The sequence below is a fragment of the Macaca nemestrina genome, chromosome 2, assembly GCF_043159975.1.
Source record: "Macaca nemestrina isolate mMacNem1 chromosome 2, mMacNem.hap1, whole genome shotgun sequence".
Taxonomy (NCBI): Eukaryota; Metazoa; Chordata; class Mammalia; order Primates; family Cercopithecidae; genus Macaca; species Macaca nemestrina.
The window spans coordinates 3587054-3610575 of NC_092126.1; the positions used below are offsets into that span (position 1 = coordinate 3587054).

The following is a 23522-nucleotide window of genomic DNA, read 5'->3' on the forward strand; positions in this document are numbered from 1 at the left end:
CTCCTCAGAGAACTCCTCTTTAGGTTTCTAGTTCATCTTTAAAGCTCCCTGAGCTGTTTGTAATGGAAAAGATAAGGTAGTCTCCTTACGCTTGATTACTAGCATGGCCCACAGAAGGAGGTGGTAAAATCTCGGCAGACCTGGAAGTCACTCCTCCAAAAATAATCTCACAGGTCTGAGAGTGTGATATGGAGCTCACTCTGGCCTCTCCAAAAGACCAGAAAAAGACCACACTCCCAAAACTTAAATTAGTGAAAAATACAGGATAATACATGAAAAGGCTGGTCCCAGACCCAGCACCCGGAGTTGTGGAGGTCCAGGAAGGCCCCAGATGGCGCATAAAGTGGACCTTCCTTTCCTAATTCTCTCCAAGCACAAGAAAGGCCAAAGACTGTCCTATGACACCATCCCAGGGTAGGACACAGCCTCTCCACCCCAACGCAGCAGTTCCAGACGCTCACCTGTTCTGTTAAATTTTCCTCTTTATTCTCTCCCCGCTGGCGTGCAAGCAGAACCAGAACAGTGCTACTTTTAAAAAATAACAAAATGTTTTATACACATTTCTGTATATACAACTGAACAACATTTTACATGTTTCTTTTGCACAGCAAAAGATATAAACATTCAGCTCTGAGAACACAGTTATGTACAGAAAAAAGTCAAAAATACTTCACAACAGTGCAAAAATATTTTACACAGTATCATGGAGTGAGATCGTTTCAGCAAGAGGAAGGGCGTGTGTGTGTTTCTAAAGGAAAACTCCTTTTTAAGATATTAGATGTCTTTAACTGTAAACAAAATGCAATTCTCCTTCATCTCCCCCCACCCCCCAGTTATGTGAGGAATTTGGCAAAATTTCAGGGGTCTGAGTCTGAGGTAAACAGCCGGAGTTCTTACACCAAAAAGAACCGAGGGCTAAAGGGTTGCATAAAGCCTCAAACACCTTGAGAGCAGTTTTTTAAAAATGAGATGTCAGTGACAGCGCAGGGCCTCTCCCAGGGGGTAGGAGGAGGAAGTGAACCCCTCCTCCTCAGGCCCCAGTGCCCCACAAACAGGAAACTGGCCAGGCACCTACGGCCTGAGACCAGCAACTTCAGCCAGCCTTCCTTCACCCGTACCCCAGAGGGCTGCCTCTCTCTCCCTCCTAGCGGGGCTTTCCCCTCTCACATCTCCCCGCATCCCCACGCGCAATAGAGCCAGAAGTGCTGGGGCGCGAGCGGGGGCGGGGAGGTAGGGGGAAGCGGTCAGGGAGAACGCCGGGCCTGGGCTCCAAGTGTAGGTATGGGCCCCAAATGCCCCATTTTCCCTTTCCTGGGGCGGGCAAGGGACAGGGAGGTTGTCGGGACCACGGATGGGTAGCCACGTTGGAGCGCCGGCGACGCGCGGAGCTCAGCCCGAGTGGGGCTCGTCTGCACTGGCGCCGTCGGCCTGGCCGGACGAGTCCCCGGCGGTGGCGGAGGTGGCGTCAGGGCCCCCGCCCTCGATGGAGCTCTCGCTGCCCGTGCTGTCGCCCGACAGCAGGCGCGTCACCCGCAAGTCGGCCTGCAGGGTGCGCACGTCGTTGCCGAAGCTGAGCTCGCCCAGGTCGCTAATAAGTTGCGACAGCTCAGCCTTCATGTCGGAGGCACTGCCCAGCAGCAGAGGCGGCGGCCCGGCCCCCGGGCCCAGGGAGCCCCCGCCGCCCCCTAGCGCCTCCCCACGGCCATTCTCCAGAGTGTCCAACAAGTCCCCGCACTCAAAGTGCATGGCGACCACCAGCGCCCGCTGCGCCTCGGCCTCCTCTGCTGGATCTCCCTCTGCCGCATGGTTCTCCTCTTCCTCCGGGCAGCCCTCGGGGTGCTCCTCTTCCTCTTCTTCCTCCTGCAGCTCCTGCTCCTGTTGTTCCCCGAGCAGGTCCTCGGTGATGGAGCCGAGCTTGGGCGCACTGCGGCTGCGCTCCACTGGCGGTTTATAGCAGCAGGGTCCGTGCAGGAGCAGCTTGCGCAGCGGTACTAGCGGGATGGTGTGTGCGCCCACCAGCTCCTGCTGCTGGTGACGCGCGTCGTCCCGCCGCTTGAGGCGTTTAAATTCCGCCAGCGCGTTGGCCGACGTCTGGTAGAGCAGCAGGGCCATAGCCTGCGCCTTTTCGGGCTTGGACACCAGCACGGCGTGGCAGCGCAGCATCACGGCCTTGTGCTTCAGCTCGTGCCGGTACACCCAGGCGAAGACCTTGGGCAGCCGCGCGTCCGCCACGCAGTAGGTGACGCGGTGTAGCAGGTAGAGGTGGCCCGGGCGGCGCAGCGCGCGCTCCTCGGCGTGCACCATGCGGATACCCTGCGCACTCACTGTCAGCTTCATCTTGGTGCCCTGACGGCCTGCCTCGCTCTTGCTCCAGATCTTGCCCACAGCAAGGTCGGTGCAGCCGTCGCCGCGCGCCTGGATGGTTGTGGCATTACCCAGGTAGAGCACGGTGTAAGTTGGGTCCTCGCTGGTGATGTGCAGCTTCTTGCGCTTGGAGCGGAACATGCTGCCCACCCGGCTAAGCGCGCCTTCGGGGCACGCCCGCGCCAAAGAGCTGAGCGCCGAGTAGTGCAGGCTCACAGCGTAGCCCTTGGGCTTGGACGCCTGCCGCGGCGGCGCCTCGGCCAGCAGCTCGAACTTGTGCTTCTTCCACGGTAGCATCTCCGGAGGGCGCCCCGGCGCAGCTGGGCGGCGGCGGCGGAGCGCCGGGTGCGAGGCCCGCTGAGCCACCGGCCCCTGCCGGGCTCGGCCCGGGCAAGATCGAAGAATAAAACTACTGGGAGCGGCCCAGTGGTAGGGAGTTGGGGGGAGGGGAGGAGACAGAGTGCTTAGGAACCCCGCAGGGGGTGGGGGTAAATTTTCTAAAAAAGAAAATATTCAGCTTCGAGTGTGCAAAAAAGGTTGAGGGGGGGAGGGACACACGCGCACACAGAATTACCCCAGCCTGGGCAAGGGCGAGGGCAAAGAGTCTCAGGCAAGCAACAAAATGCGAGGTAGAGAGAACGAGCGTGGAGTGGAAAATGTCAGGAAAAAAGCTAGAAGCGCGCGTGCAAATAAATAAAGAGAGCCCCGTAAACAGCACCCGGGATGGTGCGAGAATAATGCGGGAACTCCTCGGCGAACGTGAAGAGGATCCCCTAACACACACAACCCCCAGGACTGGGGCCAAAACCCGCGGAAACTCTACAGTGACTGTGCCCAGGGGCCGGTGCTCCCCACCTCCGAGGGGTGCTGGAGACGGAGAGCCCCTCCGCTGGGCTGGTCTCAGAATCAGCAGCTCGCCCAAAGTGCTGTCGGATGCTGGGTCCGGCTGGCCGCGGCTGGCCCCGCGCAGCAGTCCCGCAGGGACTCACTGCATCTTCGCTCTGCCGGGGACTCGCGCTCGGCCCGCTCACTGTCCGGGCTGGTTTGGCCGAGACAGCGCTGGGCTCCGAGGGCAGGGGGCGAGCATGGCCGGGTCCGGGGACCACCGCTACCTCATTTCTTCCCTCGAAGCGGCGTCCAGCTCCTCTCCTGGGCTCTCCACGGTCTGCTGCCCGCCTTTGCAGCGCGCCCTCTCCGGTGCTGCGAGCGGTGGTGGCCGGCTCGCCTGCCTCACATCCTTGCCGTCCGGGAGGAAGATCTCGGGTAAATATAGGCCGGCGCGAACCATTCGCCGCGCGGGGACAGGGGAGGAGCAGAGAAGAGGATCTGTTTGGGGCTCAGACGCCGGACGGATTCCTGGTCTCTTAAAGGGACCGGGTGACAGCCATTGGTCAAGGGAGCGGGGAGACCGGTCCAATCCGGCAATTACATCCCAAATTTACCAGCACCTCTTTTGTCTACGGAAATCACTGGGACCTGGGGTTACCCCGCAGCAAAAAGACTTGAATCCTGACACTCCACCCCCAGGCTGAATTGCAACTCGCTGAATACATGTACGTCTAGATCGAAACTTCTGAGGGAGGTGGCAGAAGATGAGACTACAGATTATAATTTCCTGTGCAAAAAGTCTGGGAAAATAGTGGTTTCTTCCTTGTGTGGCGGCTTTCTGAGAATGACTGGGTGCTGTTTAATATTATTTTCAGAATTGTGTTCTATTAAAGAAAAGAGAGGTGCACAGAAAACACAAGGCTTATCTCTCACTATCTTGAGCTCGTATTCACAGGTAAGCAGCAGACAGTGTAAAGTGAGGTGAGTGGTAACATGACTGGGGAGACTACTGTAGAATATCATCAATGAATAAGGCGCTTCCCCATCCGAACCCCAGTAAGACCCGCTCCTGCTGTCGGGCCTGAGGGTAGAGCAATTTTCTGAGATACACACAATTTCTAAGTAATGCTCGTGTGTAGTTAGGACTTAGTTTACTTTGGCAAGCCGGTTGTGTGGTGTCATTATATCATGGACATATTTTGGATGAGAATTCCTAGTAAAAATTCAAATGCTATTTTTTATTTGAGTGACAAATAATGCCTGGCCACCCTCCAATGGGAGTGATAATTGCATCAGTATTGCTTTTATCATGTGCCAACTGGACAGTGTAGTTGTCCTCTGACCGGCTTGACCCTTAGCCAGTAACTCGTTTCTGGGCCCTTGAAACAGCCCGCTTGCCTCTATAGTATGGTCAGTCAAAGCAAAAAGACTTATAGCTGGAGTGGGATAAATGTCCGAATGATCCTGCATCAAACTCCCAGCCCGGTCCTGGAGGAGGACAGCGATCCCTTCCCACCATCCCAGTCCACCGGGGATCTTTGAGGTCTCTGGCTTCCACGCCACGTCTTCATGCCAGAGTCACTGCAACTACTCCTGGAAATTCCCTTGGGATATTCCAACAAAATAAAACTGATCCCTGCCCATCCTCTACCTTTGCCAACTTTTGACCTTCCTTTGAACTCTGAGTTTTCTCAAGAGTCACTGGTGCTGAGTTTCCATTTAAGTTACTTTTCTGACTACCTTTTGGTGCCAGGCCCTGAGCTAGGAGCAGACGGGATTCCTGCCTCCTAGTTCAATGAAGGTTGTAAACTCTACCCAACTCTGGGCTTCCACTGGACTTTGGGTTCTCTGCAAGTACCCTGTATCCCCAGTGTGGTACAAATAGGCACTCAATAACTAGAATTAATGAGCAAGATATGCATGTGGACAAGAAGACAGAGTGGGCTGAACGCTATGAGAAAGACTCAAAGCACTATGAGAAGCTGGAGGAAGAAAGCATTCATTGTGACTAGGAAGATCAGAAAAGGCTTCATGGAGGTGGTGACCTTTGAAAGATGAACAGAATTTATCCAAACAGGAAAAGACTGAAGGACTTTCTGGGTATAGAGGGCAGCAAAATTACAGAAGCATGAAAATGCATGCATAAGGCCAGGCACGGTGGCTCATGCCTGTAATCCCAGCATTTTGGGAGGCCGAGGTGGGTGGATCACTTGAGGTCAGGAGTTCAAGAGCAGCCTGGCCAACATGGCAAAACGCTATCTCTACTAAAAATACAAAAATTAGCCGGGCATGTTAGTGCATGCCTGTAATTCCAGCTACTTGGGAGGTTGAGGCAGGAGTATCCCTTGAACCTGGGAGGCGGAGGTTGCAATAAGCTGAGATCGCGCCACCGCACTCCAGCCTGGACGACAGAGTGAGAAAGAAAAGAAAAGAAAAGAAAGAGAAGAGAAGGGAAAAGAAAAGAAGGAGCATACACATGTAGTAACATGTAGTAATTAGGATGGAGCTTGTAACAATGAAAGAAGAAAGCTTCCTGATTGTGTTTTTTGGCTCTCTTAGACTCCAAGGGAAGGAATGGCCTCTTCATGGCTAAGTGGCCCCACAGGGTCCTTCAACCAGAGCTATAATGCCTTACTCCTCAGCTGCACTGATGGGTTAATGGAGGGATACCAGACACGCTGTTGGAATGAGGTAGTTAGTACTATAATAAGCCATTTAAGCCAATATTAATCCTTAAATTTCTGGACTGCCTTGTAGTGGCAATGAAGGAGATAGTACACACTCTAAAGAACAAGAAATTCTGGTAAAAACATAACAAATGAGGCTGTGTTAAGTGACCTTTAGTTGGTCTATAATCTTGATCCACAAAAGCAGACATCACGTTCAAGCAGTGATCATTTCCAAATGGCTCAAAGTTCCAAGGCTCAAGAGGGTTTGGGGAAGAGGAAGAGGGAGCAGTAGCAGGAGCTAAGGCTGGTCTCAGACTCAGCGAGAGGCACTACTTTGCACTTCATGCAGTGGCATGGACACCAGTGGCCCACAGAGGCAGGGAGAAGGAGTCCACTGGTGGGCGGGCTCTTCAGCAGCAGCCAGAGTGCCAGTCCCAGCGGCCCAGGCCCACAGAGCTGCTCCTGTTGGCGAGGCTATGTCACGCCTTGACCGCCTTCCTAATAAGCTTGTTTTCAACCTTGGGAGAACAGAAAGGTTCTAGGCCAATGTGAACACCCCGGTGTGAGTCATGCCCTGGAGGAGAACCCACTGTCCCCTTGTGGCCTGGACCTGTGCCAGCCTCTAGGGCCCGCCTCACCATATGAAGAAGCTGGCCACCCCACCTGAAACACACATCACAAATAAGGCTGCATTTCTTCAGCTGGGAGAGCTGGCAGCGCCACGTAGGAGTCTACATCACAGATCTGAGACGGGGCAACTCCAGAACAGACGTCAGCAAACTGGAGCTGGGCAACAGGTGAGAAACTGCAAAGCGTGCTTTTTTAATGACACTGCCCCATCTACTGGTAGCAGGCAGACATGCTGCTTGGTGGATGGTTTCTCATCAAACCGGATAAGCCAGTGGATGAAACTACACACAACCGGGTCACAGCTGGAAGGAAACGCTGCGATCAGGAGTCCCAGCCCTAAACTTGACATCCAGGAGTCAGCCTTTCATCTCACAGAGGATTTGGGCCAGCTTCCTCCCACCTTATGTCTTACATAATGCTCCTTCCTCTCTCCCCCTCCTCCAACATCCCACTCAGTGGACATTGACTTCAGAGGTAACACAGGACGAATCTGGAATCTTCAATGTCATCTAGTAAACACTTGTGGAGAGTCTCCCGTGAATGTCACATAGTTGCTGGGGATCTAGCACTAAAGAGGACAGAGAGAGAGGTCTTTGCCTGCATGGGATTTATAGCCTCTGGTGGAGGCGGGCAGGCAGACAGTAAACAAAAATCTAATGAAATAGCAGATAGTGAAAAGTCTCTGGAGAAAAGGAGGCAGTGCTAGGAGTGGAAGATGGCTCTGGGCAGAGACAGGAATGAGATGAACCTGCAAAGAGATGGGGAGAGCATGGCAGCCTGTGTGGCCCAGTACGCAGTCACCAGCCACGGGTTGCTGCTGACACTTAAACCATAGCTGGCCCAAATTTAGATGCACTACAAGTATGAACTACACACTGGATTTTCAGGACTTAGTAAAACAAAAAGAATGCAAAATATCTTGATAATATTATATTAATTAATTATCGAATGATAGTATTTGGCCATGTTGAGTTAAATAAATTATTAAGATTAATTTTACCTATTTCTCTAGCCTGGTCAACATGGTGAAACCCCGTCTCTACTAAAAATACAAACATTAGCTAGGCATAGTGGTGCATGCCTATAATCCCATCTATTCGGGAGGCTGAGGCAGGAGAATTGCTTGAACCCGGCAGGCAGAGGTTGCAGTGAGCCAAGATTGTGCCACTGCACTCACGCCTGAGCGACAAAGTGAGACTCTGTCTCAAAAAAAAAACCAAAAAAACCTATTTTTTTTTTTTGCTTCTTTAAGGTGGCTACCAGACACCTTGGTTTTAGCGCAGTGAGGCCCGTGGTGGGCTTCTAACCTGCAGCGCTGCGAATTTGTGTTGATTGAGGCCACTACGTTCGTGGCAGTTTGTTCCAGCAGCAGTACACCTCCCATCCAGCCTTCTTTTCCCTTGTCCTGACTCTCTTCCCTCTCCCACTCTCTTCAACACGTGCCCTAAATCCTCACTAGTTTCCCAAAGCCACCTGCTCCCCCAGAGCTCAGCAGAACTGACCGGGTGCTTCCCCCGCAAAGATGCAGTTAGAGCAACCTCCAGCCCCTGCCAACCTACAAACAGCACATCCACACCACAGCCCGCCTTCCTCCTCCAGGCTCCGAAGCCTCTCCTCCCTTCAACTTGCCCCTCCAACGCCACCTTCAGGACTTACCAAACCAAACCAACATCTGACCTTTTCCCTCTTCCCGTTTCAACCTTCACAGTGGCTTCGCATCAGCCACAGGGTACACTCCCTCTCCTCAGTATAATGTGAGAACATTCAGGTCTGGCACCTGCCTATGTCTCCAGCCTCATTCTTTTCTCCTGGACTCCTAATTTATGAACCAGCCACAGAGAATAGCCTATGCTTCTCCCCATGCTGGTGAGACTGGTTTTTCCCTTCCTGCCATGACTTATGCGGCTCTATCTACTGATGTGACCTCCTCCTGCCATTTCTCCCGGCCAAGTCTTACTCATTCTTAGACAGCCAGCTTGGATACCATTTTCTCCAGGTAAACCGCCTAGGCGTACTCATCGCCTCTCCACACTCCCTTGTGTGTACCCTTACCTCTGCACTTGCCTTGTTATAATATTGTCTTTTTTTAAGTCTTGCTCTGTTGCCCAGGCTGCAGTGCATGATCTTGACTCACTACAACCTCTACCTGTCAGGTTCAAGTGATTCTCCTGCCTCAGCCTCTTGAGTAGCTGGGATTACAGGGAACCAACACCATGCCCGGCTAATTTTTTTTTTTTCTTTTTTTGGAGACAGAGTCTCTGTTGCCCAGGCTGGAGTGCAATGGCACAATCTCGGCCCACTGCAACCTCTGCCTCCTAGGTTCAAGTGATTCTCCTGCCTCAGCCTCCTGAGTAGCTGGGATTACAGGCACGCACTAGCACATCTGGCTGATTTTTGTATTTTTTTAGTAGAGACGAGGTTTCACCATGTTGGCCAGGCTGGTCTCAAACTCCTGACCTTGTGATCTGCCCACGTTGGCCTCCCAACATGCTGGGATCACAGGCGCGAGCCACTGCGCCCGGCCTGTAATATCGTCTTTAACTCTCTGCCTCCCCCAATAGACTACAGGCTCCTTATGGCTGTTGACTGTATTTTATTCACACTTTGTATCCCCAACTTCTAGCATAATGCCAGTCACCAAACTAATGTGTGGCAAGTGTTTGTAGAATGAACATTAACCATGTGTTTATTTTCAAAGTCATGGGACCGTCACGAGCACAGACTGTCAGAACTGGAAGAGCCTTGTCTGGAAGGCCCTTCAAGATAATCTAGTCAACCTCCCCTGGCTTTACAAATGAGGAAACTGAGGCCCTGACAGCACAGGTGCATGGCCATGCAGTAATTTAGTGGCCACACCAATATGAGGACCCATGTGGCCTGAATCTCAATCCAGGGCCCTTTCCTGTGGCTAAACGTAAAGCCAGAAGCTTCTGGGGTTTTTTTTGTTGTTGGTTTTTTTTTTTTTTTTTTTTTGAGACGGAGTGTCGCTCTGTCGCCCAGGCTGGAGTGCAGTGGCCCGATCTCAGCTCACTGCAAGCTCCGCCTCCCGGGTTTACGCCATCCTCCTGCCTCAGCCTCCCAAGTAGCTGGGACTACAGGCGCCCACCACCTCGCCCAGCTAGTTTTTTGTATTTTTTTTAGCAGACACAGGGTTTCACAATGTTAGCCAGGATGGTCTCGATCTCCTGACCTCGTGATCCACCCGTCTCGGCCTCCCAAAGTGCTGGGATTACAGGCTTGAGCCACCGGGCCCAGCTAAGCCAGAAGCTCCTAAACACATATATATGTAGAACGCACATCCTTCGTTTGCTCCCCCTCTAGGAAGAGCTGCTTTGGGGCTCATAGGTTCATTTGATGACCTGAACAGGAGCAGAAAGCCAAACATACTTCCCCCTGTGACTTGACTGAGTGGCCACTCGCTGGACCCCTTAATGAAAAGTGCACTTTGCTAATGGCTCTCACGGCCCCCAAAGACGTTAGAGTCAAGCATGACTGTCACGGGACTCCACCAGTGAGACAGCTCTCTGTAGTGGTGGAGATGGCACTTGGGTCTCTGAAAGTCTGGCAGCCCATTTCCCACTGCAGGAGAAATAACTTGTAGTCAAACAGTGCCCAGACCAGGGCCCTCTTTAGGAAGGAAGTGGACTTTGAGCATGGAAGGATGGGCAGACTGCTGTAGACAGAGGCAGGAGAGAGTGGTCCAGAGGAGGAAAAGGGCCCATGCAGAAGGTAGTTAGTGTCGAACATCCAACAACCGGGCAAGAGGAGGGAACGCAAAAGTACCGAGCTCCCACTGCATGTCACACACTGTGCTGAGTCAGATCCGTCCAAAGATTTCATGCTCCTAAGAGTGTTGTCAGGTCTGTGCTAGTCTCTTCATTTTTCCGGGGGAAAGGACCACGGCTTGGAGGAGTTAAGAAATTTGCCCAAGATCTCCAAAGCCTATGTTCTTTGTGTTTGGGTCAGGCCAGGGCCTGACTCCTGATGGCCCTGAATGGCAGGCAGAGGCATCTCATAAGCTGTGGTGAGTCACTGGAGGCACTAGAGCAGGCACATGCCATGATCAGAGCCAAGGCTCAGGTATACCAGATTGGCCAAGAAGGAATCCTGACCCCCACCCTCCAGCCCTGACTCACCGAGGGTCCCGGAGCACGCTGCTGCTCTTCTCTGCCTGTTGGGGAGCTGAGCAAATTCTCGTTCATTTCTAAGATCACAGGAAAGCGATAGGTATTTCCTACAGCTGCCATAACAGATTACCATAAATGAGGGGGCTGAAAACAACAACAATGTATCCTCTCACAGTTTTGGAGGCTGGGAGGAGGCAGCATCCTTCCTTGCATCATACTGGCTTCTGATGGTTGCCTGTCATCCTTGGCATTCCTTGTTTTTTAGACATATCGCTCCAATCTCTGCCTCTGGCCTCTCCTTTGTCTTCTGCATATGCAGCCACATGTTTCTCTTTCTAAAACAGAAGTTACTGGATTAGGGCCCATCTAATCCAGTATGAGTTCTTCTTCACTTGGTTACATCTGCAAACACCCTTTTCCAAACCTGGTACAATGAGCGGCTCATGCCTGTAATCCCAGTATTCAGGAGGCCCAGGCAGCAGGGTCATTTGGGCCCAGGAGTTTGAGACCAAGCCTGCACAACACAGTGGAACCTCATCTCAAAAGACCTCTTTCCAAAGAAAGACACATCCACAAGCACTGGAGGTTAGGTCTCGCTCTGTGGCCCAGGCTGGAGTGCAGTGGCGCTATCATAGCTCACCACAACCTCAACCTCCTGGGCTCAAGTGATCCTCCCACCTCAGTCTCCTGAGTAGCTGGAAACACAGGTACACACCACCACACCCAGCTAATTTTTTCTTTCTTTTTTTTTTTTTTTTACTTTTCTGTAGAGATGGAGTCTCGCTATGTTGCCCAGGCTGGTCTCAAACTCCTGGGCTCCAGTGATCCTCCCACCTCAGCCTCCCAAAATGCTAGGATTACAGGCATGAGCCACCAGGCCTGAACATGTCTTTTTAAGGGACACCATTAACTCAAAACAGAAGCCATGTTTCCAACAAAGCTCTCTGAAAATAAATAAATATAAAAGACAAAAGATCAAAACAGAGCCCATGGCAGGAAATTGCAGGAGTGAGAAAGGACCAATAGACAAGTCAGAAGTCTATGAACTCTGGAGGTCACCCTGTGACCAAAGCTCCCAGAAACGTTCTCACCATGCCCCTTGCCTTGGAGCCTCTCCTCTCATGGGCTGCCTGCTTGGAACGTTGGACAAGGCCCAGGCAGAAATGCAAGGGCACAAGAAGGAAGCCAAGAGTGATGAAACCATGAGCCTTACAAGCGAGCCTTCTCCTCAGTGCCACCAAAGGCAGGGACCAGTCAATATTGGTTTGTCCCCTCTGAAGATGGAAGGAGGAGAAATCATTACCCCTACATGATTAAAGCAGAAACCATGGCTCTTTCCTTCAAACTGATTATTTTTAACATTTCCACTTGTGTTAGTAGTATCTGTGACTAATGATGGCTGAATTTGCTAAATGGTGGTTCGCGGTACCCTCAACTCTCTCATGACAGTGAGGGCAAGATGTACTCTTTTTCTCATGTTACATGGTGAAGCCACCACCCTGCTTTTGCCAACCTAGGCACCCTTTCTGAGACCATCACTGTTCCCTTGCTATTTCAAATACTGGAATGAGGCAAGAGATAGCATAAAGAGGAAGACAACCTACCAGGGTCAGGAGTCTGTTAAGTACTTTAGCAGTTCTTTATTCCAACACCCACTCTGAGGCTTGAACCTGACGTAGAACATCTGACACCTGATTATCTGGCTTTTGCTTAAGTACCTCTGGCGGCAGGGAGCTCACTACCTTACTAAGTTGTCCAATATATCTTTGAGCCCCTCTGATTGTAAGAAGTTTCCAACAAATTGAACCTAAAATTGTATCCCTGTGATTTCTACCCATTTGTTCTGGTTGTTCTTGCCTTGTGTCTTCTCAGAACAGTCTTCTTTCCTTTCCCTATGACAGTCCTCCACATAAATGGAAATGGTTCCCACATACCCCCAGAGTCTCCCTCCTTAGACTAGTCTCATTTCTATCACCTTGTCCTCATACAACATAGTTTTGCATTCCATCACCATCCAGGTTTACATGCATATATTAGTATATTTATTATGGTGATTTAAGGAGACAGACCACTTTTAGAGACAAAATGTAAAATCCTGGTGGTCAGAGGCCCTCTTAATGGAGTAAGGTCTGCCCGGTGGTACACCTTCATGGCTGTACCATGACCTGGCTCAAGTCAGGGAGCCAGGTTCATGGCTCCCTGACTTAAGCTCTTTAACCCTGGCTGAGTCTATTAGGCTGATCACCAGTAAAGTGTAAGCTCTTCAGGGCAGGGAGTTTGTCCAGTGCTGAATCCTCAGAGTCCTGTGATGAATAAATGAATGATGAATGTGTGAATGAATGAGTGAATGAGTGAATGAATGAGTGAACGAATGAACGAGTGAATGAGTGAATGAATGAATAAATGAATGAGTGAGTGAATGAATGAATGGGAGAAACCTAGGACTTTCCACGTGCAGATTTTAGAGTTGGTGATTATTAATTCTACTTTTAGCCTCCTTTATTTTACTTTGCTTAACTTAACTGTATTGAGTCTCAACTTCTACAGCTAAAAGTGCAGTAAAATAACAATACCCTTTTTCACTTGACTGTCAAGAGGGAGAAAGTAACTGCAAAGTCATCTTTGAATAAAAGACACTAGCTATTCTATACATAACACGAGTTGAGAAAAAGTTCGTGGGTTCAAATACATAGGATCTTGGGGCCTGTGTCACCAAAGCAAGAGGTCACTTTTCCTTGCACAGGCAAGAAAATCAATATTTGAGCACAGGGCCTCAAATTAATCCATATAATAACCACCAATAAATGTCTACTGACAGCAGCATGACTATGGTTGACAATATTGTGTTGTATATTTCAAAGTAACTACAAGAGAGTGTTTTGAATGTTCTTACCACAAAGAAATGATAAATGAGGTGATGGATATGCTGAATACCCGGATTTGATTATTACCCAATGTATACATGTATCAAAACCACCTCATACATACATACAATTATTATATGTCAATTAAAAAGATTTTTAAAAATCTGCTGAATTATGAAACTCATGCGAGAATCCACCCATTTTCAATAGGGATAAACTGAGAATGGCAGATAATCATAGGCGGTTTCCCTACTGATTCAATTACGCTCTACAGAGGCTGCCAGACGTCTATTTTCACAACTCTCAGCCTTATGCAAACTGTTTCAATGTCCTTGTAGAAGGAGGTGGTGTATCACATGGGAAAGGAGGAGAGACCAGGCTGCAAGCTTGCCTTGGAACAACTTTTCTGCCACCAACTCATTTTTGGCCAAGGTATGAAAGGAAAAACAAAACAGAAACCAACCCACTCTTTCCTCTCCTTCCGCAGACAGATGTGGAGCCCAGAGGCACAACAGTGTGGACCTGGAGAGCTGAAAGCAACTCCAACGTTTGTTGCTGGGTGTGGGTTTCAGAGCTTGTAACTACATTTGCTCAGACGCGGTAGAAATCAAGCGTTATGCAACCCCATGAATAGGGAACACTCCCTGTGTCACTATTTAGAAGCTGGGTGCCAGGCTGCCAATCTCCAAATCAATGCAGCCTCCTCCAGGAGCCAGCTTGTCAGAGGATCCTGGCTTTAACGGAAGTGTTCCGCTGTGTGGGGAATCGGGAGGATCAGACCCATCTTCCAGTCACCAGCCTGGTGGGTGAGAGTTTCCGCTGGCGTGAGAAAGCAGGGAGAGGGGTTCGGCTAGGCAGTGTTGTTCCTGAAGTGTGTGGGTGAAATGGCTTCTGCAGTTGGAGGGCAGGGACCTGGCCTGATTCATCGTGGCAACCCCCTCACTTGGGCAGCAGCCAGCACCTTGCTCCACCCTTCATCACCACCATCATCACTCCCCCACAAGCTTACCTCGTTCCTTTTCATCTGTGTCCCATGATCTTGTCTCATCAACACCCTCAATTCCCTTCCTCCTTGTCCTTCTCACTGAACGATTATCCAGCTGGGCTTTCACCTTCATTGCTTCGTTTCTGGGGAAAGAAAATGTGTTCAGCTGTGCCCAATGGTACTCCCACAAATTACTAGGCAGTGACCTTGCAGCATTATCTCATTTGTTACCTCTTCGGGACAGGAATTGTTATTAGCCTCATTAACCAGACAAGAAGACAGAGACTCAATTGTCTGTCACTGGTAGATTTTCATAACGTCCTAGAGAAATACAAGAATTATCTATGCTTTTCTTGTCAGCTAGGAGTAGTTGCTGCTAATTAAATCTTTATGACCTTTTGACTCCTCACCATTCCTGATTATCACTTTGGTTTATTTGGTCAAGATTTATTTTTATTTTTATTTTTATTTGAGACGAAGTTTCACTCTTGTTGCCCAGGCTGGAGTGCAGTGGCACGATCTGGGTTCACTGTAACCTCCACCTCCCGGGTTCAAACAATTCTCCTGCCTCAGCCTCCCGAGTAGCTGGGATTACAGGTGCGTGCCACCACACCAGGCTAATTTTTGTATTTTTAGTAGAGACAGGGTTTCACCATGTTGGCCAGGCTGGTCTCAAACTCCTGACCTCAGGTGACCCACCCACCTCAGTCTCCCAAAGTGCTGGGATTTCAGGCGTGAGCCACCACACCTGGTCTTATTTGGTCAAGATTTTTTAAGACCTTAGAAAAACAATGGAAAACCAAAGTGTTTATTTTCTCCAGAGGTGACAAAATCTGAAAAAGGAAACTAGGATGAAGTCCCAAGTTCCTGGTTGAGCTCTAGGAATGCAATGGCAAGTTTCTTTATCTCACCTCCTAGTATTATCAAAATGTGAAATCTACCTAATCTTACTTCATCAGTTAGTTTGATCTTTAATCACTTAGCTCTGGAGAGATAGACAGGAGCTGTCTACTAATTCAGTTTCATGGGTTTTCTTCATATCTTCCTTCTGGAGATTACGTGTAGGATTTTAAAGATACACTGTTTCTAAATTGGGAAATGGGAGAAACCATGTTCTGATGCATCCCTTTGCTCATCTGTGAGCTCTGCCTTCTCAAAGGCTTGCCAACTACTTCGCAGCTTGTCAGCGGTCCCTTGGGCATTTCAACTCACTTCAATTCAGTAAGAGAGGTAAGGTGTAGCACACAGAGGGCCTGGCAGGGAATTCAGAATGGGTGGGAGTCTGGACCCAGTTCGCCTGATACTAACTTGCTGTGACCTTTAGCCAGTCCACTTCTGTCTTCATTTGCACCAGAAAAGAGGGGACTACTCTTGCTCCTCAAAGTGTAACCCAGGGACCAGTAACATGGGTATCACCTGGAAGCTTGTTAGAGCCACAGGCCTCACCCCAGAACTTATGAATCAGAATCTGCATGTTAACGAGATTCCAGGGGATTTATATGCACATTAAAGTGTGAGAAGCCCTGGGTTAAATGGATTCTTGATCCTATGATTTCTTTTATTTCTTTTTGGTTGTTGTTTTAATTGACAAGTAAAAATTGTATATTACTTATGTTGTACAGCATGTTTTGATAAATGTGTACATTGTGGACTGGCTAAATCAAGCTATGCTAGGTAATATATGCATTACCTTGATCCTATGATTTAAAAATACATGTTTGGCTGGACGCGGTGGCTCACACCTGTAATCCTAGCACTTTGGGAGGCCAAGGTGGGCATTCACCCGAGGTCAGGAGCTCAAGACCAGCATGGCCAAACCCTGTCTCTACTAAAAATACAAAAATTAGCCGGGTGCGGTGGCACGCGTCTGTAATTCCTGCTACTCGGGAGACTGAGGCGGGAGAATCACTTGAACCCGGGAGGCAGAGGTTGCAGTGAGCTGAGATCACGCCAGTGCACTCCAGCCTAGGGGAAAGCGAGACTCTGTCCCAAAAAATAAAAATAAATAAATAAATAATACATGTTAACAACCCTCATTCCCCGCTCTCCCCAGGGGTGTACAGGCTAGTGACAAGCCTTGGGTTTGATTCCTGACACTGCACGCACTCAGTCTATGACTTGCTCAAGCTGCTTCCTCTCTCTAAACATCAAAACAAAGAGATGGTTCTCTGGATCAACGAGAATGTAGTTCACCAGCACACAGCCAATTCTAAGCTGACTTTCTATTATTCCCATTATAGGGAAATCAAACATTCAAGGGAGGAACAGAAGCCCAGGCCTCTAGGAGTGGAGCTGGCTCGCTGTTTTCACTTTCATTTTAATTATTTGTAAAAAGGGTAATGAAATTGTAACTAGAACCGTTAAAACATTTTTTAATTGGAAATAAAGCGTAAGTCAGTTCCTGTTAACTTTCCTTACAACCTTGCCAAGCTCCGGAAATACTATTCAGCCTCTCATTCCAAATTCACATCCAGGCGAAGACTTTTCTCCCCACGTCGCAGCTGGGGACGGCTAGGTAAACAAAAAGCCGCCGTGCTGGACCTCGGAGACACCACACTTTGGGACGCCGGCTGACAACCAGCGCGGGGAACCTCCCCGGTTCCAGCGCCTCCGAAACATTCCTCCTCGGAGTCTCCGCGTCCTTCTGACGGAAGCGGCGGGAGGCGGAGCCAGTGCCGCGCATAGGAACCGCCCTGTTTTCGAGGTACGCTAGTTTCTCGCCGGACGCTAAAGACCGACGCACAAATCAAGAATGAACCATTCTTTTAACTCAGTCATTTATCGAAACTCGAGACGTTCGCCAGGAAATCTATAGATAAGTTCCCAGAACCATTTTTTCACTTATATTCTATAATGCTGGCAAGCTCGAGACGTAAAAAGAGCACTTTAGGACAAGCCATTCTGCTTTCCCCTCTCAAGTTTGAGCCTGAACTACTTGGGCTCGCTTATCGTCACTTCCGGGGATCGAACTGTGAATCCCGGAAACTGCACGCGCGGAGCGGGGAAGCTTCGCCCAGTGGTCGTGTTGCCATGGGCCGGAGGAGAGCCCCGGCCGGTGGGTCACTGGGACGGGCACTTATGCGCCATCAGACTCAGCGGAGCCGAAGCCATCGTCACACTGACTCCTGGGTAAGACAGACCATGTCATCTTTCTTATCTTTTCTGTCTAGCCTGAGTGCTGCAAAATTCGGGGTCAAAAGTCAGGTAAGTTTTGTGGGAGGGACGCCTCAGCCTGGTTTTGAAGGACGAGTTGGAGTTTCTGCCAAGCCAAGTAGCAGGCCCTCCTCCTGGCAAGGCCCAGAACGCAAAGGTAGAAGAAGCTTGAAAGAAGGGTTAGTGTGTTGATAAGGCGTGGAGTGAGAATGTGAAGAGTCTTCAGTGCCAGGTCTTGAGTACGTTTGTGTTTTGCCCAAGAAGCCACTGAAGTGCTTGGAACTTCCAGAGCAGGAAAGAGACACAACGTATTTTTGTATTGATTTGTTCAAAGAATGGATCCTCCAGAAGCGGTTGGTTACTGCCAGAAATACAGAATAATTCCCTTGCTTCACCCTGACGAAGCACCCCCTAGTGGTTTAGCTCAAAGATAAATCATTCATTTTTCAGGTGTGACGGGACCTAATATTTTACTAGGCTATAGAAGGATCTTTAAAAAAAATGAATGAAGTGATTTGACTTGTGTTAATCATTCTAGACGTTATTTTCACCATTCATTCCCCCAGTAATGAATGAGAACATCTGAGTTCTAAGATCGTGTGCTAAAGTTAAGTGTGCCCCTGGAGCTAACTAACCGTGTGCCACTGTCATACCAGTTGACTTTCATCCATATAGTCTACAGAGTAAACAGCATAGAGTGCTTATCAGTATTCATCGGGTTAGAGTTACTCTGGAGATTAGATTACTGGTAATTTTTATTAGTTTTGAAGAAACTTGTTATTAATGAAGCCTTTTAGGAAATAGGGGGAAGATTGAACATGAATGGTAAAGAATTGGATCCTAATTCCGTATTTTTGCTGATTCTATGACCACTTAAACCTTTGGCCTTTAATATTTATTTTTTCATCATTCAGTCATTCATTTTCAGAGACAGGGTCATGCTCTGTCACCCAGGCTAGAGTGCCATTGGTGTGATCATAACTCACCAGCTCACTACAGTCTCCACCTTCTGGGCACAGATGATCCCCCACCTTAATCTCTGACTAACTGGCATTACAGGTGCACAGCATCAGGCCCGGTGGTTGGTTGGTTTGTTTGTTTTTTGGAGAGACAGGGTCTTGCTATGTTGCTCAGGCTGATCTCAAACTCCTGGCCTCAAGCAATCCTCCTGCCTTAGCCTCTTGAGGAGCTGGGGTTACAGGCACAAGCCACCACGCCTGGCACTTTTTTTTATTTGTACCTATACTAAGTATATAGCTTAGGGTGATGGTTATCAAACTCTGGGTTGTGTCTGGAAATCAATTTAGTGGTTTGCAACTAGCTTTTTTGTTTTTACTTTTTCCCCAGCAAGATAGAGAAATATCAAAATGTGTTACATGTAATAGGGTGTGGCTTCAGTATTCTTTTGTTTCCATTTTACTGTACGGAATGGTACTTGAATGCTTGTATCATTATATGTACATACAGCTTTGGGTCACTATGTAAAATGTATTATTGTGGGGCTATATCAGGTAAAGTTTTAACTAATTTTGACTAGCAGAGTCAATCTGGGTTCAAGTTCCACCTCTGCCATTTAGCTTTCGACTATAGGCAAGTTATTTCATCTGTTGAAGCCTTAGTTTCATCATCAGTGAAGTGAAAATACAATAAAATTCACCTCAAAAGTTTTTGAAAATTAATGAAATGGTGAAAGGGAACTGCCTATTATGAGGTAAGAGCGTGCTCCTTTAAACGTTAACTATGAGTAGTATTGATTCTAAAGGGACTACAACCATCCTCAAGACCATAGACTAGTTGCAAGGAAGTTTAGAGCTTATTGGATGCCAAGAGCAGAAGAGAGCAGCTGTATTTATCGCCCTGTGTTTTTTCATAGTTGCACACAAGTGAACTCAATGATGGCTATGATTGGGGTCGTCTTAATCTTCAGTCAGTGACCGAAGAGAGCTCCCTTGATGACTTCCTTGCTACTGCAGAACTTGCAGGAACAGAGTTTGTAGCGGGTAAGTTGTTTATTGCTGAGTGCATGTGACACTGTCACATTTCCATCTAGGGCTGAGGTTTTGTTTTTTGTTTTTGTTTCTGAGATGGAGTCTCGCTCAGTTGCCCAGGCTGAAGTGCAATGGCGCGATCTCGGCTCACTGCAGCTCCGCCTCCTGAGTTCAAGCAATTCACCTGCTCAGCCCCCTCCGAGTAGCTGGGACTACAGGCAGATGCCGCCACGCCTGGCTAATTTTTGTATTTTTCGTAGAGACGGAGTTTCACCATGTTGGCCAGGATGGTCTTGATCTCCTGACCTCGTGATCCGCCCACCTCAGCCTCCCAAAGTGCTGGGATTACAGGCGTGAGCCACCGCACCCAGCCTGAGTCTTGAACAATGAATAGATGTTAGAAGGACACATGAGATAAGACCTTTTACACAGACAGGCAGAGGACTCGAGCCAAGATGTGAAGCAGCAGCCGACTTTGTTCAGAAAACGGCTAGAAGTTTGACTTTGCTAGTGCAGGGGGCGGGATGTGATGAGCACAGGTGCTGAGCAGGTGGATATGGGCCAGATTCTGGAGAGAACAAAGGTTTAAGGGAAGCTTTAAACAAGTGTGCAACATGATTTCATATTTCATTTTTCAGTGTTTTTTGGGGGGATGTGTGGGTTCCAGCTTTAATGAGCTATATAATTGGCAACTAAAAATTGTATATAGTTACAGTATATAGTGTGATGTTTGGTTTTATATTATATATGTATATATGTAGTGAAATGATTACTAAAATCAAGTAATTAACATATCCATCACCTCACATTGGTTTTTTGTGTGTGTGTGGTGAAAACAAGATATATACTCTCTTAGCAAATTTTGTATTATTAACTAGTAAATACATGATTATCAACTATGGGCACCAGGCTGTACATTCGATCTCCAGAACTTATTCATCCGGCCTCAGTAAAACTTCACTGTTAGACCAGTATCCTCCTATGTCCCCCACTCCTAATCTCTGCTAACCACCATCTTCTCTCTGCTTCTGTGAGCTCGGCTTTATTCCACATGTAAGTGAGATCATGCAGTATTTGTCTTTCTGCGTGCCTGGGTTATTTCGCATAGCATAGTGCTTCATTCATATCGTCACAGGTGTCAAGATTTCCTTCTTTTGTAATGCTAAGTAGTATTCCATTGTATATATACATATACCACGTTTTCTTTATTCATTCATACATTGATGGGCTTTGAGGTTGGTTCCATATCTTGGCTATTGTGAATAGCGCTGCAGGGAACGTGGGAGTGCAGATGTCTAATAGGTACATGAGATTTCATTTTTTAAAAGATCACTGATGAATTTTAAGGAAGCAAGATGAGTTAGGAGACCGTATCACTTTAGTCTAGCAAGAAAAACAGGCCAGAACTGAAATAGAGATAGTAGAAGAATGGAGAAGATAAGAGGAACAAGAACACTTAAGGAGCTAGAGTAAACCAGACTAATGGAGAGGGTAGCGTAAGCGAAAATGAGTGAAGGGACAAAAATAAACTGCTGGGTTTCACAATGAAATACCACTTCACCCACTAGGATAGCTAAAATAAAAGAGGCCTGTAACAAATGTTGGTGAGGATGTGGAGAAATTAGAACTTCATACATTGCTGTGGGAGTATAAAATGGTGTTGCTGTTTTATAAAAAATTTTGGCAGTTCCTCAAAAGGTAAAACATAGAATTACCATCTGATCCAGCAGTGCCACTCCTGGGTGTGTGCCCGAAAGAAATGAAAACACGTCTACACAAAAACATGTACGTGTGTATTCATAGCAGCATTATTCATAATCACCAAAAAATGGAAACACCAAAAAGTCCTAAGCAGGCAAATCTACAGAAAGTAGATGATTTCCACCAGGTACCTGGGGATGGACAGTGACTGCTAATGGGTAAAGGTTTCCTTTTGGGGTGATGAAAGTATTCTAAAATGGATCATGGCGATGGCTGCACAACTCTGTGAATATACTGAAAATCACTGAATTGTATGCTTTAGTGGGTGGATTGTATAGTATGTGAATCATATCTTAGTAAAGCTATTTTCTTTTTTTCTTTTTTCTTTTTTTTTTTTTTTTTGAGATGAAGTCTCTCTCTTGCCGCCCAGGCTGGAGTGCACTGGCGTGGTCTCGGCTCACTGCAACCTCCGCCTCCCGGGTTCCAGCGATTCTCCTGCCTCAGCCTCCTGAGTAGCTGGGATTACAGGCATGTGCCACCATACCCGGCTAATTTTTGTATTTTTAGTAGAGACGGGGTTTCACCACGTAGGCCAGGCTGATCTCAAACTCCTGACCTCGTGATCCCAAAGTGCTGGGATCCGTGAGCCACCGTCCCGGTGCTATTTTCTTCTTAAAGTCAATTAGTAATCTCTGCGAGAACAGTTTTAGTGGAGTGATAGAGCCACAGCTGGAATCTAGAGAAACAGAAAGTGGGAGGTGAGGAAGTCAAGGAATGAGCAAGTTGTATTCTTCTGAGATATTTGACTGTGGCAGGGAAAGAAGTGTAAGGGCGTGTGTGAGAAGGATCTGGGTTAATGGTAGTATGTTCTTAGGTTATGGGGTGAGACAGCAGAGAGGGAAGTTGGAAAGATTTGTTTTGGCAGTATCTGTTAGAAGTTTACAGTTACAGGCCGGGTACAGTGGCTCATGCCTGTAACCCCAGCACTTTGGGAGGCCGAGACGGGCGTATCACCTGAGGTCAGTAGTTCGAGACCAGCCTGGCCAACATGGCAAAACCCCGTCTCTACTAAAAACACAAAAATTAGCCGGGCGTGGTGGTGTGCGTCTGTAGTCCCAGCTACTCAGGAGGCTGAGTTGGGAGAATTGCCTGAGGTTGCAGTGAACCGAGACTGCACCACTTCACTCCAGCCTGGTGACAGAGTGAGACCCTGTCTCAAAAAAAAAAAAAAAAAAACCAGAAAGCAAGTTTACAGTTGCATATCCTATGAGCCAGCACCTCTACTTCTCAGCATCTACCCCGGAGCAGCAGAATTGCCCGGAGAACTCTTGAAGACAGATTCCTGGCCCTATCCTCTAGATTCTAGAGCATCTGATTCAGTGAGTGGGGGTTAGAGCTGCCGCATTTACATTTTTAACAAGCTCCCAGATGATGCTGTATTTTAATAATGAAAACTTGGAAACTGAATGTTCGGTAGTAGAGAAAATGTGATATAGCCACAGTATGAAATACTGTGCGGCAGTCAAAAAGAATGTAGTAACTCTGGATAGTTATTTGGTATAAAACTTCATTTGAGAATAATAATTCATCCAAGGCTAGAAGAATCTAATCAAGAAAGCTTAAGTTCTCTTAGGCTCTCATTTTTAGTTTTCTAAGTTTATCAGTATGACCAAACACTCTGTATCTACATTGCCTCTTAAGTAATAGTACTTTTCTTTATTTGAACAGAGAAACTTAATATTAAGTTTGTGCCTGCTGAGGCTAGAACTGGACTACTGTCTTTTGAGGAGAGCCAGAGAATTAAGAAGCTCCATGAAGAAAACAAACAGTTCTTGTGTATACCGAGGAGGTGAGCTGAAGAAGAATTTAGAATGCCACAAAACATACAAGGCCACTGCGTATTCGTTTTTTAAATTGCTTCTTTTTCTCAGCTACCATTATTAGATCCAAATTCCCTATCTTATTTTGGTTACTTATATGAGAAATTTTTTTCCTTCTATGATTGTTTCAGACCAAACTGGAACAAAAATACTACCCCAGAAGAACTCAAACAAGCAGAGAAAGATAACTTTCTAGAATGGAGACGTCAGCTTGTCCGGTGAGTATCATAGACTCTATGGCAACTTACCTTGAAATCCCGAGTTCAGACATTTGGTGTGCTTACACCACCGTTTGCATTTTGAAGTTTTGATTCTTTTAAAAAGGAAATGGTA

General features: G+C 47.9%; 2 protein-coding genes and 1 long non-coding RNA gene across 8 annotated transcripts in view; 1 reads left to right on the forward strand and 2 right to left on the reverse strand.

Moving 5' to 3' along the window:
* LOC105470810 (uncharacterized) overlaps nt 1-17120 on the reverse strand; it is a 185463-nt gene extending 168343 nt beyond the window's left edge. For all 6 annotated transcript variants that reach the window (XR_011619509.1, XR_011619511.1, XR_011619507.1 and 3 more), the window contains exons 1-2: nt 16889-17120; nt 14492-14610 (exon numbers count right to left, since the gene is read on the reverse strand). This is a non-coding gene — a long non-coding RNA (uncharacterized lncRNA). The remainder of the gene's footprint in view (nt 1-14491; nt 14611-16888) is intronic.
* On the reverse strand, nt 527-5604 carry LOC105470811 (family with sequence similarity 43 member A). Its single transcript, XM_011723075.2, has one exon. The coding sequence runs from the start codon at nt 2659-2661 to the stop codon at nt 1390-1392; it is 1272 nt and encodes a 423-aa protein (XP_011721377.2). The 5' UTR covers nt 2662-5604; the 3' UTR covers nt 527-1389.
* A 308-nt stretch (nt 17121-17428) lies between the features above and the next one.
* Nucleotides 17429-23522, forward strand: part of LOC105470809 (large 60S subunit nuclear export GTPase 1) — a 28572-nt gene continuing 22478 nt past the window's right edge. Inside the window, exons 1-4 of the mRNA XM_011723072.2 lie at nt 17429-17596; nt 19494-19620; nt 23038-23158; nt 23321-23407. Of these exons, the coding sequence (XP_011721374.2) occupies nt 17498-17596; nt 19494-19620; nt 23038-23158; nt 23321-23407 (434 nt within the window). The 5' untranslated portion in view covers nt 17429-17497. The remainder of the gene's footprint in view (nt 17597-19493; nt 19621-23037; nt 23159-23320; nt 23408-23522) is intronic.